We start from the raw sequence: 23,409 nt of genomic DNA, 5'->3' as shown, positions 1-23,409 counted from the left end.
CCAAATACATATAAAAACGATTAAACATGCCAGCAAACGTTTTATATTACATTTTTATAAGATTATGTATTATTACTAAGCCTGATACCAGTCGCTATCACTGCATTTAAGGCTTTACTTACATTACTTCGGTATCAGCAGCATTTTCTAGCAAATTCCATCCCTAGAAAAATATTAACTGCACATACCTTATTGCAGGAAAACCTGCACGCCATTCCCTCTCTGAAGTTACCTCACTCCTCAGAATATGTGAGAACAGCCATGGATCTTAGTTACTTCTGCTAAGATCATAGAAAACGCAGGCAGATTCTTCTTCTAAATACTGCCTGAGATAAACAGTACACTCCGGCACCATTTAAAATAACAAACTTTTGATTGAAGAATAAACTAAGTATAAAACACCACACTCCTCTTACGACCTCCATCTTGGTTGAGGCTTGCAAGAGAATGACTGGATATGACAGTTAGGGGAGGAGCTATATAGCAGCTCTGCTGTGGGTGATCCTCTTGCAACTTCCTGTTGGGAAGGAGAATATCCCACAAGTAATGGATGATCCGTGGACTGGATACACTTAACAAGAGAAAATAGAGCTTTATCGACAATCCTTCTTTCCAGGATAATCCAAAATACTGAAAATCCAATTGTCACAAGGACAGAAAGTGATGTGAAATTTTCTGAACAGGGGCTCAGATAGCAAAACAAACTTTATCCTATATTATCCAAAACAAAAAAAAAATGTTTGGCTAGAGTTTCACCTAAAAAAAGTGCCTGTTCCAACTTACATACAAATTCAACTTAAGAACAAACCTAAAGTCCCTATCTTGTACGTAACCCGGGGACTGCCTGTATTTACAGATTTATTAATAATGGTTTTAGATAATACCTTGTGAATTGGTGAGCACAATTCTTCCAAGATCTACCACTACTAGCACTGGATCTTTGCACACAAAGTCATCAGGGAAGATAACCTGAGGTGCTGAAATATCAAGATGTACTTTACAACGCCTGCTGTTTTCCTATAGGGTGAAGGCAGAGAAAGAAAGATCATTACTGAGACTACAAATTGCCACTTATAAACTATACCCAGGCTACAAAGAAATAGCACAGTAGAAATTAGGCTTTGCTTATATTTAACACTGAATAGACCAGTGATTTTTAACCTTTTTTTTGCCGTGGCACACTTTTTTACATTAAAAAATCCTGTGGCACACCAACATCCCAAAATTTAAAAAAATCACACATTGTAGCCTAATACAGAATATATATATATACACATACACACACACACACATACTGTATGTATTGTACTGTTATGCCATGCCTCCTACAAACTACCCCTGCACTGGGAGTAAAAAACATGCAAAGTTTAAAAAATATGTTACACTGTTGTCAGTCTGCCGTGGCACACCTGAGGATCTCTCACGGCACACTAGTGTGCCACGGCACACTGATTGAAAAACACTGGAATAGACTATCTAGCAATACTTGTCCCTTTGACTGATAAACTGCAGTGATATTTTTCCGCCCTTGATTACAGATATGTAATAATTCATATTCTACTTGAATGATCTGTGTCACTGTGCAGAATTATAATTAATTAGAATAAAGTGGAACAAAACTGACAATTTTAAAATATAATTTTGAACTTGTATGCATGACTCCCACAGTGTCCAAAATTGATCCAGTACACATTAAAGTGATAGCAAAGTTTCCAATCTGTATAATCTGGAATGGAAACAATATTTTAGATGTACTTTAACTCATCCATTCTAATGAGGATGCGCAATAACTTACAATTTCATCACTATATATTTAAAAAAAAAAGATAAAATACAAAGCTGGTTAAAAATCGATGGTTAAAAAATTTCCTTACAATATCCAAATGTTCTGAGGGATCCACATTAATATATATATATATATATATATATATATATATATATATATATATATATATATATATATATATACACATACATACACTGTGTGCAGAATTATTAGGCAAATTAGTATTTTGACCACATCATCCTCTTTATGCATGTTGTCTTACTCCAAGCTGTATAGGCTCGAAAGCCTACTACCAATTAAGCATATTAGGTGATGTGCATCTCTGTAATGAGAAGGGGTGTGGTCTAATGACATCAACACCCTATATCAGGTGTGCATAATTATTAGGCAACTTCCTTTCCTTTGGCAAAATGGGTCAAAAGAAGGACTTGAAAAGTCAGTGTTATCCAGCAATCACGCCAATGGTGTAAGCTTCAGGGAGTAACTACCAACCTCCCATGTATCAATGCAAGAAATAAAGAATTGAAGCTCACCAATATGCCAAAAAGTAATTTACTTTATTGTAGAGACAGGCAGGGTCCAAATACCACGACGTTTCGGGGCAGTATGCATACTGCCCCGAAACGTCGTGGTATTTGGACCCTGCCTGTCTCTACAATAAAGTGAATTACTTTTTGGCATATTGGTGAGCTTCAATTCTTTATTTCTTTCAAAAGAAGGACTTGACAGGCTCAGAAAAGTAAAAAATAGTGAGATATCTTGCAGAGGGATGCAGCACTCTTAAAATTGCAAAGCTTCTGAAGCGTGATCATCGAACAATCAAGCGTTTCATTCAAAATAGTCAACAGGGTCGCAAGAAGCGTGTGGAAAAACCAAGGCGCAAAATAACTGCCCATGAACTGAGAAAAGTCAAGCGTGCAGCTGCCAAGATGCCACTTGCCACCAGTTTGGCCATATTTCAGAGCTGCAACATCACTGGAGTGCCCAAAAGCACAAGGTGTGCAATACTCAGAGACATGGCCAAGGTAAGAAAGGCTGAAAGACGACCACCACTGAACAAGACACACAAGCTGAAACGTCAAGACTGGGCCAAGAAATATCTCAAGACTGATTTTTCTAAGGTTTTATGGACTGATGAAATGAGAGTGAGTCTTGATGGGCCAGATGGATGGGCCCGTGGCTGGATTGGTAAAGGGCAGAGAGCTCCAGTCCGACTCAGACGCCAGCAAGGTGGAGGTGGAGTACTGGTTTGGGCTGGTATCATCAAAGATGAGCTTGTGGGGCCTTTTCGGGTTGAGGATGGAGTCAAGCTCAACTCCCAGTCCTACTGCCAGTTTCTGGAAGACACCTTCTTCAAGCAGTGGTACAGGAAGAAGTCTGCATCCTTCAAGAAAAACATGATTTTCATGCAGGACAATGCTCCATCACACGCGTCCAAGTACTCCACAGCGTGGCTGGCAAGAAAGGGTAAAAAAGAAGAAAATCTAATGACATGGCCTCCTTCTTCACCTGATCTGAACCCCATTGAGAACCTGTGGTCCATCATCAAATGTGAGATTTACAAGGAGGGAAAACAGTACACCTCTCTGAACAGTGTCTGGGAGGCTGTGGTTGCTGCTGCACGCAATGTTGATGGTGAACAGATCAAAACACTGACAGAATCCATGGATGGCAGGCTTTTGAGTGTCCTTGCAAAGAAAGGTGGCTATATTGGTCACTGATTTGTTTTTGTTTTGTTTTTGAATGTCAGAAATGTATATTTGTGAATGTTGAGATGTTATATTGGTTTCACTGGTAAAAATAAATAATTGAAATGGGTATATATTTGTTTTTTGTTAAGTTGCCTAATAATTATGCACAGTAATAGTCACCTGCACACACAGATATCCCCCTAAAATAGGTATAACTAAAAACAAACTAAAAACTACTTCCAAAACTATTCAGCTTTGATATTAATGAGTTTTTTGGGTTCATTGAGAACATGGTTGTTGTTCAATAATAAAATTAATCCTCAAAAATACAACTTGCCTAATAATTCTGCACTCCCTGTACACACACACACACATATATATATATATATATATATATATAAAATCAATCAGGTCAGGTAATAAGCACTCGCTGGATTTAAGCACAGCACACTTTATTAGGCAGTGACGTTTTGGGGCATTCACCCCTTCCAGTATATATATATATATATGTCCCCCTCTATAGTAAATGCAAAAGTACCCACTGATATTGGATGATCAACTAAAACAAACAAACAAACAAACAATCTCCCTGCAGAAATTACAATATGTATAATAAAAGTCCTCAAATGGGACACGTATAAAGGAATTAAAGGGACATTAAACCCAAATTTTTTCTTTCATTTATCAGATAGAGAATGCAATTTTAAACAAATTTCTAATTTACTTCTATTATCTAATTTGCTTCATTCTATTGATATTCTTTCCTGAAAAGCATATCTAGATAGCCTCAGAAACTTCTGATTGGTGGCTGCACATATTTACCTCATGTGATTGGCTCACCCATGTGCATTGCTATTTCGTTAACCAAGGATATCTAAACAATGAAGTAAATTAGATAATAGAAGTAAATTGGAATGTTGTTTAAAATTATATTCTCTGTCTGAATCATGAAAGAAAAATTTTGGGTTTATTGTCCCTTTAAATACTATCAATTAAATCAGCATATTAATTATTGTACAGGGGTGTCAGGATATCATTTTGCTATTGCATTTCCGAGACAAAAACATCTTACCAGAAAATTATTTGCATCAAATGAATGCAACACAGGGTATATTATACCCCCCCCCCCCCAGCAGCACCTGAGGTGTAAGTAAACAGATGTAGACAATGCAACCAAAATAATAATAAACTTACAATAAACTCTCCCACCATCAAACGATCAATAGTCTGTCTAATTTCAGCTTTTGTTTGTATTTTCAGTTTATTGTACTGTCTTCGGGCAGCTTCAGCCACTCTGAGCTCAAGTTCAGACTGATATCCAAAACCTGAGGGAACATATATTTGTTAATATTTTGTCACAAATTTTCATCATATTATAGGTCAAATTCAACTCTATTTGTAATTTGCTTACACATTAATTTGTTTTTTTTGCAAACGGAAAAGGTTGATAAATTAGGACACAAAGTGCCCCAGAGTACTGTATATAACTGCAAATATATCATATAAAACAGAAATTCAAAGATTCACAGAAGATTAGCCCTGAAACAGAGCTATATTGGCATGCTGAGCTACCCCAGCTCACTGTCCTTGCAGCTGCTGCTGTGGAGACCATCATATAGAAATGCAATTAGAAGCAAGGCTTGATACAAAAATCTTCCACTTATTACCAGAGGGCTAGCAGCAATACATTTATTAGTTTACAACAAGCCATGTCATCAGGCTTATTAAACCAATAAAAACCTAACTATTCAATCACAAAGCAGCAACTTTTAGTTAACACAGTCCAATCAAAACATTTTAGTGCCTATTTTTTCAAAATAGTCAATCTTCACATGTTAGCGGTCTCTATCCAATGTTTACACACTGTAAAAAAAAATGTGTTCTGTTAGTAATAAATACAATCTTTTTTTTTCCTCTTCAGATCATGACATTTTTGAAAAACATTAATAAATGATTAAATAAACAATTGGTTAAGCAAAAGGATAATATAGGATTACCTCTCAAATAAGAGGAGGCATATAAGCGTCACTTTTATAATTTATTGTCCCTTATGAAGATATTGATCCCAAGTGATTGACATTTCTACATGAATTTCAATCTTATGTTTTTAAATAATGGCATCAATAATAAGTTAAAGGGATACTATACCCAAAATTTTTCTTTCATGATTCAGATAGAGCTACATTTAGCCATCAATCAGCAAGCGCTACTCAAAAATGGGCCGGCTCATAAGCTTGCTTGCTTGCTTTTCAAATAAAGATACCAAGAGAATGGAGAAAAAATGATAATAGGAGTAAATTAGACAGTTGCTTAAAATTGCATGGTCTAGGGGCGGAGCTAGCCATCAAGCAGGGAAGACGTGCTATGAGAGAGCTCCCTAACGCTTATATAAAATAGACCTAAATAAGAGACTCTATATTACTTTATAACTTCACATCTGGCACTCTCTCAGGCTAGACTGTGGAAGAAGGAGAGGGCAAATTCTAGCCTTGGTCGATCGAGAAATGGAAAACTTGGTGCGCTCTTCCTAAGCGCCGTTCACAGTCCGGGGAGCCATCGCACAGCTGCAGCTGCAGGAGACTGATATAACCCAAGATTCGCATCCTCAATACCTGCTTGGACCTAAGCTAAGTACTACCTTTGCTTGCTGACAGGCTCCACTCCGGTACAGTAGCTTGACTTTTTACTTAAGCCTGCGAGGGGAGAACTGTTTATAACTGCCAGCTATACCACCTCCACACTAGGCACTAACCTTACTTTGAGGCAGCGATTATCTTGCGGGTACATCCCGATTGCTCCCTAAGCCATATCAAGACTCATAACAACCCTTGGGGGCCACTTGTGGGCTATACAGCGCCATTAGTTTTTAGGCGCGAACCTCCGCCATCTTTAGGCCCGGACCTCTGCAGCGCATCTGAAACTCACACGGAGCGTGCAAGCTCCGATTACCACCCGACAGCTAAAAAGGGAAACCAGCCTCTAACTTACTGTATTCGTGGCCAGGGGTCCAGTCCTTCCATACTGGGTAGTCAGCAGGCATTCTACACATAAGATACCCCGCAGCATACTGCTGACTCTGGCGTCCCTCCCAACTTAGAGGCCTTACTCTGATTATTGATCACTGCTCTCACAAAACCTGCTTGGTGCCTGGAATCTGTACTGACCTGCTGTACCGGATTTCCCTCACCTACTATATTTCTGGCATTGTCTATCTTAAGTGGGCAGAACATAACTACAGGACCCTGCTGACACAGAGACTACCTGCAGTGCTGCGCATTGCTCAGACCCCAAGGCCTGTCAGGACTCAGAACCCCTGCCTAACTCTCAGTTAAATAAAGCACTACAGTGTCTCTCCCCCTTCCTTTCCCACTCTACTTCTTAGAGTGGGTCATACCCTACATCCCTTTCCCGTCTGGGCCCAGTGGTGGCATTGATCTCCCTAGGGGAGAGACACATCCTGTCAAAACCTGCTATTTCTGGAAACCACTTATTACCTACACTCCTACCTATTTACACCATAGCTCACTGCTAATACAGCTTATGAAGAACACTTTATGACTGTCTTACTCACGTAAAGCAACTATGATGTGCTAAGTCTTGGGGCGCCCCTCCCTGCCGGTGTTAGCCAGCTGATTCTGCCAGGTCTCCCTCTTAGTGGCCCTTTCTCCTCCTAATATCTCTTAACACACTGCCCATCACTTGTTGCAGCCCTTCCATTCAATGCCGCAACAATCCAGGAGGAAATCCAAGGGAATGCATCCTTCAAAGCATACAGTTCGGGACCATTTTCTTCCCATCAGGGATCCACTACCAGATGCCTCGGATGATGACGGATCTGTCTCCCCCTCTGTGTCCGAGGGAAGGGCTAGCGTGCGGAGCTCACCACCCTCCCGCACGCAGGCTGAAACGATCACTATGGATTCTATGAGACTGCTCCTAGATCAACAGACCCAATCATTCACAAAAAGATTCGATAAACTTGAGAGGTCCTTTGACGATCTCAGAAAAGACATTGTCACAGTTAATGAGCGAACCGACATTCTTGAACGCAAACAGGAGGACCTACTGGTCGACCACACAAATTGGGTAAGCTACACGCAGAATTTGGCTGACCAGGTGTCCTCCTTGGAGGCGAAACTAGCTGATCTGGAGGATCGTTCCAGACGGAGCAACGTCAGGATCCGGGGAATCCCGGAGTCTGTGGGGCCCCAGGAACTGGAAAAATTCGCTCAAGCACTATTTAGGGCCATTCTGGGCCCATCGGGAGATCAGGATGCGAGAATCGACAGAATACATAGAGCAGCTAGACCGCAAAATCTACCTGCGGACAAACCTAGAGATACCATAGCCAAACTACACTATTTCTCCTTCAAAGAAAGGCTCCTGAAGATCACCTTGAGACAGCCACAACTTCCAGATCAATTCAGAGACATCTCGCTATACCCTGATCTGTCCCCTTTCACACTCCAACAACGACGGAGCTTCAGTGAATCCACAAAAACTCTGAGAGCCCACCACATCCGATATAGGTGGGGATTCCCGACTAAATTGATTATTACCAAAGATGGGGCCCAACACACTGTGCTAACACCTCGGCAGGCGCAAGACCTCCTGAGAACCTGGAATTTACCCGCTGTAAACGGGGATGACGAGCCTCCCCGCCCACAGAGAGTGGGACCTCTACTGAGAGTGGGAGCCCAGCCTAGGAACCCGGATAGACAAGTACCACCTCGACTGGATCCCAGACAATAAATCACCATCTCCAACCCACCTAGAGAGGTCCTAAGATTACCTAGCCTCCCCTCTCCAGGTGCTACATAGACTGCTTATAGCTGTCCTACCCTTGAGAGGACTGTTCTACTCCCCACCGTCATGATGGTGCCGAGGAACTTGAAAGGCCCAATGGATAGACGCCTTAACATCATCCCCTATTCCATGTTCTTTTTCCCTCCCTTCCCCTCACCACAAGTTATTTAAGTTCTACACACTCAGTTCTCACTCCTCTAGATGTCTGTACATGGTTTGCCTGAGTAGACCATTTCCCTATATGGACTGTGATTACATCTGAGAGTCGGAGATGACCAGAGAGCTGGTAATGTACTTTTGAAGGACTATTTATTCTCACTAAAATGCATATTATTTAAATAAGTTATATTCACACCACTAATTCTTTGTATTGTTCCAACAATGTTCTAAATATAGTTCTGAGTTTATATTTCCTGCATAGATGTTCCTGGTGATTTTGGTCTTTCTCCCTAACCTCTTTCATCCACCCATCCTTCCTGCATTTTCCCTGCTCCCCCTAACTCATCTTCCCTTCTCCTACTCTAATCTGGTCTCTCTTGACCTCCTAACACCCCTTCTCTCCCTACTACCTTCCCACTAGATCCCACCACCTTTTCCTACCCACGTATTCCACTTTCCCCCCCGCCTTCCCCCCCATTTCAGCCTGGCTTCAACTCTCCATATGCCACTCCGGTTACTGTGTGGGCATCTCCGTGGAGGGGGCGGGGGAGGGGTCTTACCATCTAAGCAATGTCAAGGTGTACAGTACAAACTGTTTTTTTATATGACTAATTGAATTTAACCTGCATTGTTGAAACTGTATAAATTTTTTAATTTTCTTTTTTCACACAAGATTCTAGGCTACTGGTCTGTGTAGAGGTGTATATTATGATTATATGCTTTCTTTTAATCTCTTTTCTCCTTGCCACCTTCCCTTTCCTTAACACCTGCTCAATAGCAGCTCCCCAACCCCTCTTCAGCTCCTATGCCCTCTTACTACTGCTCCGCCTTGCTTCCCATCCGCTCTTCTTTCCTTCTTAGATGACAGATCTTCGTGTCATCCACCATTTATCTCCTCTATCCATAGGCTCTCCCCTTTCCACCCCCACCTCCCCTCATATGGCCCGTGCAACCAATACAGCCTTTTCCGCTCATTCCTCCTTATGCCCTATCCTACCTATCTGCCTCTTCACCTTCCGATCTTATCCTAACATCTGGAGAATGTCAAATGTTTAGCACTGTAGAAATTTGTATGATATCATGCTTCGGACCATCTGCTCAGGGTTCACACAGAAGTTCTTGTAAAATTTAAATGTTCTCTTTATATCTCTCTATGTCCCCACCAACAGCCTACCCTTCCCTTACTCCACCCGCCTCTGATACCCCTCCTACTCCTAAGCCTTTGCTACTGCTCTACCCTCCTTTCACTACCCTCATCTTTTCCCCTTGGTGAATAACCCCTGTGCCACTTAACTCCAATCTTTCCTGTTTCCTCATTCCTAATCCTTTCCTTCTCTTCCAAGGTTTCTTACCGATACACCCCACTTTTCCCCCCTCCCAACTCCTTTCCCATTCCAGCCTGGCTTCAACTTCCCATATCCCACTTCAGACACTGAGTGGGCGTCTCTGCGGGGGAGGATGGGGAGGGGTCCGACCATCTAAGCAATGTCAAGATGTTTAGTGCACGCTGTTTTCTATATGGCCAATTGAACTTAACCTGCACTGTTAGAACTGTACAATTATTTTGCATAGGATTCTAAGTTATTGGTCTGTGTAGAGGTATATCTAATGAATATATGCTTTCTTTTCGCCTCTCCTCTTCTTGCCACCTTCCTTTTCCCTAATACCTATCTGCTTCTTCATCTTCTGATCTTATCCTAACATCTGGAAAATGTCAAATGTTTAACACTGTAGAAATTTGTATGATATCATGCTTCGGACCATCTGTTCAGGGTTCACGCAGAAGTTCTTGTAAAATTTAAATGTTCTCTACATGTCTCTCTATGTTCCCACCAACAGCCTGCCCTTCCCTTGCCCCACCTGCCTCTGATACCCCTCCTACTCCTAAGCCTTTACTACTGCTCTATCCTCCTTTCACTACCCTCCTCTCTTCCCCTTGGTGAATAACCCCTGTGCCACTTAACTTCCATCTTTCCTGATTCCCCATTCCTAATCCTTTCCTTCCCTTCCAAGGTTTCTTACCGATGCACCCCACTTTCCTTCCCTCCCACTTCCTTTCCCATTCCAGCCTGGCTCCAACTTCCCATATGCCGCTTCAGACACTGAGTGGGCATCTTTGCGGGGAGGGATGGGGAGGGGTCCGACCATCTAAACAATGTCAAGATGTTTAGTGCATACTGTTTTTCTATATGACCAATTGAACTTAACCTGCATTGTTAGAATTGTACAATTATTTTGCATAGGATTCTAGGTTGTTGGTCTGTGTAGAGGTATATCTAATGAACATATGCTTTCTTTTCGTCTCTCCTCTTCTTGCCATCTTCCTTTTCCCTAATTCTCTGCTCTGCAGCAGCTTCCCAATCCTTCTTTAATTCCTATGCCCTCTTGTTGCTGCTCCGCTTTCCTTCCCATCCGTTCTTCTTTCCTCCTTAGGTCCGATTAAGCCTCCCATAATTGTTGAGTTCCCGTACACATGAACTGACCCACCCTCTAAACTTGACATGTTCAACCTGAAGTCGTGGACCCATAGGACCCCTTTTGACCCCCCGCCGACTTCAGACACCTAGATACCAAGAGGCCCTCACTCCAACATTTCTCCCTCACCACCAGTATCCTAGACCTCCACCTCCCTCCCTTCCCTTCCTAAACTTTCCCTTACTCCTCCCTCCCTATCTTCTCCCTAAAACTACCTGGCCACAGCTACCCATATAACTCGATGACTGAATGTACACCACAACCGGCGGTGGAGGGGAGCCACTGTGCCCTCCTCTCCCCCACCACCTCCTAACCCCCCCTACCAGGGGCCACTTTTTTGGTGCGGTTAGGGACTGCCATTTGTGTCCTCCGCACTCCTTATTTGGCAGAGTGTAGTAGCCTCTGCCCAGCCCGGAGAAACTAATAGATTTTAGTGATCACCCCTGCCTTCCCCTGCCCTTCCATCTCCCCTGCAACTTCCTTCCCTTGTCTATACCCCCCCCCTCCCCCCCTTTTTTTTTTTTTTTTTCTTCTCCTCTTTCCCACAATGAGAGCGGGCACGCTGAACGTTAGGGGCCTGAACTCCCCTACAAAACGGAGTTTACTCCTTAAATTTCTGAAAACCCAGCGCCTCGATATAGTGTTCTTACAGGAGACCCACTGGACGGGGTCTCGGGCCGCCATGTTCCACCCTAGGGATTTCCCTGTTCGTCTCTCCTCAACGTTTCACAAAAAGGCCAGAGGAGTTACTGTCCTAGTGGGGAGACACGTCTCCTACAAGCCCATTTATCTTGATATAGACCCTTCTGGCCGCCACGTCATTTGTGTGTGTCAGCTGGACAACACTTTGGTTACACTGGTGGCTCTGTATTCTCCTAACGTTAACCAGACCCGCTTCCTCAATAGTCTGCTAAATAAGGTTGACAGATTTAAACAGGGTCATGTAATTATAGGAGGTGACTGTAACCTAGTGTGGGACCCGCACAAGGATAGGAAATCCCAGAGTAGGGCACCCCAAGACGCGGAGAGGATCATTACTCTCATCTCTTTAGAAACGTTGTCTCTCAGCATTCATACCATGATGTTTGGAGAGCCCTACATCCTGACGCGGATGATTACACCTTTTATTCACCTCCCTCCCAATCCTATGCCCGGCTAGACTACCTCTTCTGTCACTCATGGACGTTACAAATGGTAACTGCGGCCACAATAGTACCCTGTGTGTGGTCGGACCATGACGCAGTGGTTGTAGATGTCATCTTTTCTCCCTCAGGGAAAAGTGGGCTCTCTTGGCGTCTACCAGAATACCTTCTTGCGGACTCCCAGATCCCGCTTTGGACAAAGGAGATAGACGAGTTCTTGATTACAAACGACACAGGATCCACATCAGCACTGACTCTTTGGGCGGCGCTTAAAGCCTACCTTCGTGGGCTCTTCATACAAAAATCCTCAGAGATTAGAAGACACAAGGGGGCCAGTTTGGCCCAACTCTATCACGAACATACTGTCTCTAGAACCCAACTTAGACAAAAGAGATCAGATTCCCTAGCCAAGAAAGTCCAGTCCCTCAGAAAACAGATTGAGGCCTGCGAACTTGAGAAGGTGCAGAGGGGACTTTATCTCCTGAAACAGAGATACTACCATAAAGGGGATAGGGCAGATCGTCTCCTGGCCCACAAACTCCAACAAAGAACCTTACAGAATAAGATAGCCTATATAACAAGGGATGACAAGAAATTTTATTCCCCTACTGATATAGGCGATGCTTTTGCAAACTATTACAGTAGACTATACCAGATAGCTGACGACCCTGGCATTCGATATGCACCAACACACGTCATCCCTGAGTTCCTTGACAGGCTTCGCTTTCCACAGGTTCCTGAGGACATGATGGAGAAACTTGTAGCTCCTATCTCAGCTGAAGAGATCGAGAAAACGATCAAAAGCCTCAAGGCGCATAAATCCCCTGGCCCAGATGGATTTGATGCCTTGTTTTACAAAAAATGTGTGACCCTGCTGTGCCCTATTCTTGTCCGGGTGTTTAACGAGGCCATGGACACAGGCTGCTTCCCCCGAGACTTTTTAGAGGCATCAATTATAACTATTCCCAAAACAGGGAAAAACCCTGAGCTCTGCGAGAGCTACCGCCCAATATCTCATTAACGGTGATGTAAAATTATATGCGAAAATATTAGCCTCAAGGCTAAACAAAATTCTCCCGGTCCTGATTCATCATGATCAAGTGGGGTTTACCCCGGGACGACAGGGTTCCGACAACACTAGGCGCCTATTAAATATCTTCTTTGAAACTGCTCTTGGGATCCCACTGGTTACCCTGTCGTTAGACGCTGAGAAAGCCTTCGACAGGGTCCGGTGGGAATACATGGTAGAGGTCCTACGTTCTTTTGGATTTCCTCCCGCTTTTATCAAAGCAGTAATGGCTCTGTATTCAAACCCCTCTGCCAGAGTTAGAGGATTGGGGTTCATCTCTAGGTCCTTTGAGATTCGGAATGGTACGAGGCAGGGTTGTCCTCTGTCACCTCTCCTTTTCGCTCTCATAATGGAACCATTAGCGACTAGACTCAGGACGACTCCCTCAATTCAGCCATTAGTCTTGTATGACATTCCCCAGGTCCTTGCCCTATTTGCTGATGATTTGACCATTTTCCTAGCGGATCCAGAAGAGTCGCTCCCCAAGCTGTTTGAGATCTTGACTGAATTTGCCGACCTAACATATTATAAACTCAATTATTCCAAGACTGAGGCCTACGCTATTGGCCTCCCGGAAACCACCCTGGAGACTTTGAAAAGCTCCTACCCATTTAAGTGGTCAAAGGAGGGTCTGAAGCATCTGGGAGTAGTACTCTCCCACGACCCTAAGAGAATAGTGGCAGCAAATTATGGGTCTCTGCTCAAAGAACTCCAGCAGACAATCTCTGGTTGGAAGGTCCCGGAGGTCTCATGGACGGGTAGGGTTGCGGCTGTAAAGATGCTCCTACTACCAAAACTAACTTATCTATTCAGTTGCCTCCCAGTTCCGGTCCCGGCATACCTTCTTAACCATTTCCAATCTATCTTCACAAAATACGTATGGAAGGGGCAACATGTTCGGCTTCCCCTAACCCAATTACAAAAACCGAAAAGGTGTGGAGGCATGTCGATGCCGAATATTACGCTTTATTATAAAGCTGCCATGCTCACGCATATCACGGCCTGGGGAGTGAGGGACTGTTACGCAAGGTGGCTCCAAATTGAACAGGGCTCGCTGCCCGCGGGAGTGGACATAGCCAACCTCATATGGATCCCTGATCATGCAGAGGTACTGAACGGAATACACTGCCGCATAGTCAAGACCTGTCTGAAGCTATGGAGAGGGCTCCGTCCCCTGGACCCGGTTGCCCCACATCCCTTCCCCATACACTCTATCAGAGCCCTGCTACATTGCCTTCCGGACTCACACCCCGGGAGGTGGGAGACCTTGGGGCTCAGATCACTCTCGGATTTGTACAGAGAGGGCGCCCTAGCTATCCCACCCCAAAATTACCCGATGGACAGCTTTCCTAGGGAGCTGCAATTCGAGTACCTCCGCCTGGCTTCACTTCTCTTATCCTGGGGATTTCAGAAAGATAACTTGAGAGCTCTTACTAGGTGGGAGAGGAGATGGTTGGCTGGTAGGCCTCTACGAGGCTCTCTGTCATTTCACTACAGGACTCTCTTGGACTCTCCTTGCTTCACAAAAACTCGCTCCTCAGAGGACTGGGGGAGAGACCTAGGAGTGGAGGCTTCGGAGAGTAAATGGCAGAGCGTTCTTCAGGATGTCGGGGCGTCAGTGCGTTGCTCCAACATGTTTGAACTGTACCTCAAAATTTTGCTTCGCTGGCACTGGGTGCCCACCAGGCTACATAGAGTTTACCCATCCAGGTCGGCAGACTGTTGGAGAGGCTGCGCCCTCCGAGGCACTCACCTCCACATTTGGTGGGAATGCCCCAAGCTCAGACACTTCTGGAACCAGGTGGCTGGTTTGCTCCGAGGTCTAGGCCTCATTGACGACCTCTCAGGGAGTATGGCATTATTTCATTTTGGTCTGCAGGATCTTCCAAAATCATCTCGTCTCCTGGGGGTTATTGTCCTTCTGTCGGCAAAACTGGTTATAGCCAGACAGTGGCTGAAACAGGCCCCTGCTTCGCTTACCCCAGTTCTTGATTCACTGGAATTTATCCAAAACATGGAAGAATATGCTCTAAGAGTTGAGGGCCGATATGATCACTATTGTTCTATTTGGTCGGCATGGGATGAATATAAGAGATCTAGCGAACCTTCAGCCTCTTTGAATAGCTAGATAGTTGTGTAGGCCCTGGTCTCTATCAAGGATCTGGCGACCTGAATACCCCTGCGGCTCCTAACCCTTAATATATGTACATATATCTATATGTCTATTCCCCTTTTTTTTTTTTTTTTTTTTTATTCTCTCCCCTCCTCCCTTCCCATTCCTGCCTACCCCGCCCACCTCCCTGACCCAACCCTGGCAAAAGTTCTCCAGGATATCCCCCCCATACTTCACATCACATACCCTTTCAGCTGATTCCCGTATCCTATCTAATATTCTACAAATCTCGTATTCTTACGATCAGCATAACCTAGCATTCGATCTTTGCTGTATATGTTCCATTCTGAGAATTTTTTTTCCTTACGAGTTACGTCTTCAGACAAGTATTAAGTTCCAGGTCCCATAAGTGGACCTATTATATCTTGTTGACACATGTTTCTCCTGTTATTAAAATATATAAAATGGGGCTCTATTAGGGTCAATACAATGCTCCTTTTACTGTCTATTGCACTTATGTCCGAATGATGGAATACTGTCATGTAATTGTGTTTGAGATATTGCCCTATCTTTTATGTTTGTACTCTGTCTTATTATTGCCTCAATAAAAATATTTTTAAAAAAAAAAAATAAAAAAAAAAACAGAATTTATGTTTACCTGATAAATTTCTTTCTCCAACGGTGTGTCCGGTCCACGGCGTCATCCTTACTTGTGGGATATTCTCTTCCCCAACAGGAAATGGCAAAGAGCCCAGCAAAGCTGGTCACATGATCCCTCCTAGGCTCCGCCTACCCCAGTCATTCGACCGACGTTAAGGAGGAATATTTGCATAGGAGAAACCATATGGTACCGTGGTGACTGTAGATAAAGAAAATAAATTATCAGACCTGATTAAAAAACCAGGGCGGGCCGTGGACCGGACACACCGTTGGAGAAAGAAATTTATCAGGTAAACATAAATTCTGTTTTCTCCAACATAGGTGTGTCCGGTCCACGGCGTCATCCTTACTTGTGGGAACCAATACCAAAGCTTTAGGACACGGATGAAGGGAGGGAGCAAATCAGGTCACCTAAATGGAAGGCACCACGGCTTGCAAAACCTTTCTCCCAAAAATAGCCTCAGAAGAAGCAAAAGTATCAAACTTGTAAAATTTGGTAAAAGTGTGCAGTGAAGACCAAGTCGCTGCCCTACATATCTGATCAACAGAAGCCTCGTTCTTGAAGGCCCATGTGGAAGCCACAGCCCTAGTGGAATGAGCTGTGATTCTTTCGGGAGGCTGCCGTCCGGCAGTCTCGTAAGCCAATCTGATGATGCTTTTAATCCAAAAAGAGAGAGAGGTAGAAGTTGCTTTTTGACCTCTCCTTTTACCTGAATAAACAACAAACAAGGAAGATGTTTGTCTAAAATCCTTTGTAGCATCTAAATAGAATTTTAGAGCGCGAACAACATCCAAATTGTGCAACAAACGTTCCTTCTTTGAAACTGGTTTCGGACACAGAGAAGGTACGATAATCTCCTGGTTAATGTTTTTGTTAGAAACAACTTTTGGAAGAAAACCAGGTTTAGTACGTAAAACCACCTTATCTGCATGGAACACCAGATAAGGAGGAGAACACTGCAGAGCAGATAATTCTGAGACTCTTCTAGCAGAAGAAATTGCAACTAAAAACAAAACTTTCCAAGATAATAACTTAATATCAACGGAATGTAAGGGTTCAAACGGAACCCCCTGAAGAACTGAAAGAACTAAATTGAGACTCCAAGGAGGAGTCAAAGGTTTGTAAACAGGCTTGATTCTAACCAGAGCCTGAACAAAGGCTTGAACATCTGGCACAGCTGCCAGCTTTTTGTGAAGTAACACCGACAAGGCAGAAATCTGTCCCTTCAGGGAACTTGCAGATAATCCTTTTTCCAATCCTTCTTGAAGGAAGGATAGAATCCTAGGAATCTTAACCTTGTCCCAAGGGAATCCTTTAGATTCACACCAACAGATATATTTTTTCCAAATTTTGTGGTAAATCTTTCTAGTTACAGGCTTTCTGGCCTGAACAAGAGTATCGATAACAGAATCTGAGAATCCTCGCTTCGATAAAATCAAGCGTTCAATCTCCAAGCAGTCAGCTGGAGTGAAACCAGATTCGGATGTTCGAACGGACCCTGAACAAGAAGGTCTCGTCTCAAAGGTAGCTTCCAAGGTGGAGCCGATGACATATTCACCAGATCTGCATACCAAGTCCTGCGTGGCCACGCAGGAGCTATCAAGATCACCGACGCCCTCTCCTGATTGATCCTGGCTACCAGCCTGGGGATGAGAGGAAATGGCGGGAACACATAAGCTAGTTTGAAGGTCCAAGGTGCTACTAGTGCATCCACTAGAGCCGCCTTGGGATCCCTGGATCTGGCCCCGTAGCAAGGAACTTTGAAGTTCTGACGAGAGGCCATCAGATCCATGTCTGGAATGCCCCACAGGTGAGTGACTTGGGCAAAGATTTCCGGATGGAGTTCCCACTCCCCCGGATGCAATGTCTGACGACTCAGAAAATCCGCTTCCCAATTTTCCACTCCTGGGATGTGGATAGCAGACAGGTGGCAGGAGTGAGACTCCGCCCATAGAATGATTTTGGTCACTTCTTCCATCGCTAGGGAACTCCTTGTTCCCCCCTGATGGTTGATGTACGCAACAGTTGTCATGTTGTCTGATTGAAACCGTATGAACTTGGTCCTCGCTAGCTGAGGCCAGGCCTTGAGAGCATTGAATATCGCTCTCAGTTCCAGAATATTTATCGGTAGAAGAGATTCTTCCCGAGACCAAAGACCCTGAGCTTTCAGGGATCCCCAGACCGCGCCCCAGCCCATCAGACTGGCGTCGGTCGTGACAATGACCCACTCTGGTCTGCGGAATGTCATCCCTTGTGACAGGTTGTCCAGGGACAGCCACCAACGGAGTGAGTCTCTGGTCCTCTGATTTACTTGTATCTTCGGAGACAAGTCTGTATAGTCCCCATTCCACTGACTGAGCATGCACAGTTGTAATGGTCTTAGATGAATGCGCGCAAAAGGAACTATGTCCATTGCCGCTACCATCAACCCGATCACTTCCATGCACTGAGCTATGGAAGGAAGAGGAACGGAATGAAGTATCCGACAAGAGTCTAGAAGTTTTGTTTTTCTGACCTCTGTCAGAAAAATCCTCATTTCTAAGGAGTCTATAATTGTTCCCAAGAAGGGAACCCTTGTTGACGGGGATAGAGAACTCTTTTCCTCGTTCACTTTCCATCCGTGAGATCTGAGAAAGGCCAGGACGATGTCCGTGTGAGCCTTTGCTTGAGGAAAGGACGACGCTTGAATCAGAATGTCGTCCAAGTAAGGTACTACCGCAACGCCCCTTGGTCGTAGCACAGCTAGAAGGGACCCTAGTACCTTTGTGAAAATCCTTGGAGCAGTGGCTAATCCGAAAGGAAGCGCCACGAACTGGTAATGTTTGTCCAGGAATGCGAACCTTAGGAACCGATGATGTTCCTTGTGGATAGGAATATGTAGATACGCATCCTTTAAATCCACCGTGGTCATGAATTGACCTTCCTGGATGGAAGGAAGAATAGTTCGAATGGTTTCCATCTTGAACGATGGAACCTTGAGAAACTTGTTTAAGATCTTGAGATCTAAGATTGGTCTGAACGTTCCCTCTTTTTTGGGAACTATGAACAGATTGGAGTAGAACCCCATCCCTTGTTCTCTTAATGGAACTGGATGAATCACTCCCATTTTTAACAGGTCTTCTACACAATGTAAGAACGCCTGTCTTTTTATGTGGTCTGAAGACAACTGAGACCTGTGGAACCTCCCCCTTGGGGGAAGTCCCTTGAATTCCAGAAGATAACCTTGGGAGACTATTTCTAGCGCCCAAGGATCCAGAACATCTCTTGCCCAAGCCTGAGCGAAGAGAGAGAGTCTGCCCCCCACCAGATCCGGTCCCGGATCGGGGGCCAACATTTCATGCTGTCTTGGTAGCAGTGGCAGGTTTCTTGGCCTGCTTTCCCTTGTTCCAGCCTTGCATTGGTCTCCAAGCTGGCTTGGCTTGAGAAGTATTACCCTCTTGCTTAGAGGACGTAGCACTTTGGGCTGGTCCGTTTTTACGAAAGGGACGAAAATTAGGTCTATTTTTTGCCTTGAAAGGCCGATCCTGAGGAAGGGCGTGGCCCTTACCCCCAGTGATATCAGAGATAATCTCTTTCAAGTCAGGGCCAAACAGCGTTTTCCCCTTGAAAGGAATGTTAAGTAGCTTGTTCTTGGAAGACGCATCAGCCGACCAAGATTTCAACCAAAGCGCTCTGCGCGCCACAATAGCAAACCCAGAATTCTTAGCCGCTAACCTAGCCAATTGCAAAGTGGCGTCTAGGGTGAAAGAATTAGCCAATTTGAGAGCATTAATTCTGTCCATAATCTCCTCATAAGGAGGAGAATCACTATCGAGCGTCTTTATCAGCTCATCGAACCAGAAACATGCGGCTGTAGCGACAGGGACAATGCATGAAATTGGTTGTAGAAGGTAACCCTGCTGAACAAACATCTTTTTAAGCAAACCTTCTAATTTTTTATCCATAGGATCTTTGAAAGCACAACTATCCTCTATGGGTATAGTGGTGCGTTTGTTTAAAGTGGAAACCGCTCCCTCGACCTTGGGGACTGTCTGCCATAAGTCCTTTCTGGGGTCGACCATAGGAAACAATTTTTTAAATATGGGGGGTCCATTTTACATAGTTTCTCTGGGATGACCAACTTTTCACAATCATCCAGAGTGGATAATACCTCCTTAAGCAGAATGCGGAGATGTTCCAACTTAAATTTAAATGCAATCACATCAGGTTCAGCCTGTTGAGAAATGTTCCCTGAATCAGTAATTTCTCCCTCAGACAAAACCTCCCTGGCCCCATCAGACTGGGTTAGGGGCCCTTCAGAGATATTAATATCAGCGTCGTCATGCTCTTCAGTATCTAAAACAGAGCAGCCACGCTTACGCTGACAAGGGTTCATTTTGGCTAAAATGTTTTTGACAGAATTATCCATTACAGCCGTTAATTGTTGCATAGTAAGGAGTATTGGCGCGCTAGATGTACTAGGGGCCTCCTGAGTGGGCAAGACTCGTGTAGACGAAGGAGGGAATGATGCAGTACCATGCTTACTCCCCTCACTTGAGGAATCATCTTGGGCATCATTGTCATTATCACATAAATCACATTTATTTAAATGAATAGGAATTCTGGCTTCCCCACATTCAGAACACAGTCTATCTGGTAGTTCAGACATATTAAACAGGCATAAACTTGATAACAAAGTACAAAAACGTTTTAAAATAAAACCGTTACTGTCACTTTAAATTTTAAACTGAACACACTTTATTACTGCAATTGCGAAAAAACATGAAGGAATTGTTCAAAATTCACCAAATTTTCACCACAGTGTCTTAAAGCCTTAAAAGTATTGCACACCAAATTTGGAAGCTTTAACCCTTAAAATAACGGAACCGGAGCCGTTTTAAACTTTAACCCCTTTACAGTCCCTGGTATCTGCTTTGCTGAGACCCAACCAAGCCCAAAGGGGAATACGATACCAAATGACGCCTTCAGAAAGTCTTTTCTAAGTATCAGAGCTCCTCTCACATGCGACTGCATGCCATGCCTCTCAAAAACAAGTGCGCCACACCGGCGCGAAAATGAGGCTCTGCTTAAGCTTTGGGAAAGCCCCTAAGGAATAAGGTGTCTAATACAGTGCCTGCCGATATTATTATATCAAAAATACCCAGATAAAATGATTCCTCAAGGCTAAATATGTGTTAATAATGAATCGATTTAGCCCAGAAACAGTCTACAGTCTTAATAAGCCCTTGTGAAGCCCTTATTTACGATCGTAATAAACATGGCTTACCGGATCCCATAGGGAAAATGACAGCTTCCAGCATTACATCGTCTTGTTAGAATGTGTCATACCTCAAGCAGCAAGAGACTGCACACTGTTCCCCCAACTGAAGTTAATTGCTCTCAACAGTCCTGTGTGGAACAGCCATGGATTTTAGTTACGGTTGCTAAAATCATTTTCCTCATACAAACAGAAATCTTCATCTCTTTTCTGTTTCTGAGTAAATAGTACATACCAGCACTATTTCAAAATAACAAACTCTTGATTGAATAATAAAAACTACAGTTAAACACTAAAAAACTCTAAGCCATCTCCGTGGAGATGTTGCCTGTACAACGGCAAAGAGAATGACTGGGGTAGGCGGAGCCTAGGAGGGATCATGTGACCAGCTTTGCTGGGCTCTTTGCCATTTCCTGTTGGGGAAGAGAATATCCCACAAGTAAGGATGACGCCGTGGACCGGACACACCTATGTTGGAGAAAAATGTATAATCAAATTTAAGTGATAAAAAAAATTTCATTACACTGTCTCTTTTTTATTATTGTACCTAAAATGTTTTCAGATTAAGTTTTTTTTTTATATTACATTGTCATTATTAAAAAAAAAAAAAAAAAAAAAATTGCATGGTCTATCTGAATCATGAAAGATAAAATTTGGGTTTAGTATCCCTTTAAGGGGTTCAGATACTTTAGTTTCTGATATAATTATGTTGTAGGGAGGGGTGCCTGATTTAATGGGGATCCAGCATATCCTACTCAAGTGAAGTATATCCAAAATGGCATGTTCCAAAGCTACCTATCTGTTATGTTTAAAAGTAGATGCACCAATCAATTATTCACTGTAAAAAATAGCATATCTATAATATAGGAGATTGGGCATTCCCAACCCAACAAAACTTCCGGATGACAACTGCTATATTAATACTAGGGTGCTTTTTCTGCCATGTGTAATAATTAAAAGCTTTTTGAAGAGATGATAGGCAAGGTAAAGGGATTGGAATGGGGAGTGTCTAAACAATATATAAGCGGGGGGTTAATTTTAACAAAAACAGAATTTATGTTTACCTGATAAATTACTTTCTCCAACGGTGTGTCCGGTCCACGGCGTCATCCTTACTTGTGGGATATTCTCTTCCCCAACAGGAAATGGCAAAGAGCCCAGCAAAGCTGGTCACATGATCCCTCCTAGGCTCCGCCTACCCCAGTCATTCGACCGACGTTAAGGAGGAATATTTGCATAGGAGAAACCATATGTTACCGTGGTGACTGTAGTTAAAGAAAATAAATTATCAGACCTGATTAAAAAAACCAGGGCGGGCCGTGGACCGGACACACCGTTGGAGAAAGTAATTTATCAGGTAAACATAAATTCTGTTTTCTCCAACATAGGTGTGTCCGGTCCACGGCGTCATCCTTACTTGTGGGAACCAATACCAAAGCTTTAGGACACGGATGAAGGGAGGGAGCAAATCAGGTCACCTAAATGGAAGGCACCACGGCTTGCAAAACCTTTCTCCCAAAAATAGCCTCAGAAGAAGCAAAAGTATCAAATTTGTAAAATTTAGAAAAAGTGTGCAGTGAAGACCAAGTCGCTGCCTTACATATCTGATCAACAGAAGCCTCGTTCTTGAAGGCCCATGTGGAAGCCACAGCCCTAGTGGAGTGAGCTGTGATTCTTTCAGGAGGCTGCCGTCCGGCAGTCTCATAAGCCAATCGGATAATGCTTTTAATCCAGAAGGAGAGAGAGGTAGAAGTTGCTTTTTTGACCTCTCCGTTTACCAGAATAAACAACAAACAAAGACGAAGTTTGTCTGAAATCCTTAGTAGCTGCTAAGTAAAATTTGAAAGCACGAACTACATCCAAGTTGTGCAACAAACGTTCCTTCTTTGAAACTGGATTAGGACACAAAGAAGGCACAACTATCTCCTGGTTAATGTTTTTGTTAGAAACAACTTTTGGAAGAAAACCAGGTTTAGTACGCAAAACCACCTTATCTGCATGGAACACCAGATAAGGAGAAGAACACTGCAGAGCAGATAATTCTGAAACTCTTCTAGCAGAAGAAATTGCAAAAAAAAAAAAAAACTTTCCAAGATAATAACTTAATATCAACGGAATGTAAGGGTTCAAACGGAACCCCCTGAAGAACTGAAAGAACTAGGTTGAGACTCCAAGGAGGAGTCAAAATTTTGTAAACAGGCTTGATTCTAACCAGAGCCTGAACAAAGGCTAGAACATCTGGCACAGCTG

At 43.6% G+C, this 23,409-nt stretch overlaps 1 protein-coding gene across 3 annotated transcripts in view; it reads right to left on the bottom strand.

Moving 5' to 3' along the window:
- The window catches only part of VPS13D (vacuolar protein sorting 13 homolog D), a 1,255,097-nt gene that overhangs the window by 1,164,287 nt on the left and 67,401 nt on the right, over positions 1–23,409 (bottom strand). For all 3 annotated transcript variants that reach the window (XM_053690423.1, XM_053690422.1, XM_053690424.1), the window contains exons 17-18: positions 4,672–4,802; positions 885–1,017 (exon numbers count right to left, since the gene is read on the bottom strand). In XM_053690423.1, the coding sequence (XP_053546398.1) occupies positions 885–1,017; positions 4,672–4,802 (264 nt within the window). The remainder of the gene's footprint in view (positions 1–884; positions 1,018–4,671; positions 4,803–23,409) is intronic.

The sequence above is a fragment of the Bombina bombina genome, chromosome 8 (genome assembly GCF_027579735.1).
Source record: "Bombina bombina isolate aBomBom1 chromosome 8, aBomBom1.pri, whole genome shotgun sequence".
Lineage (NCBI taxonomy): Eukaryota > Metazoa > Chordata > Amphibia > Anura > Bombinatoridae > Bombina > Bombina bombina.
This window is presented reverse-complemented; position numbering and strand designations above follow the sequence as displayed.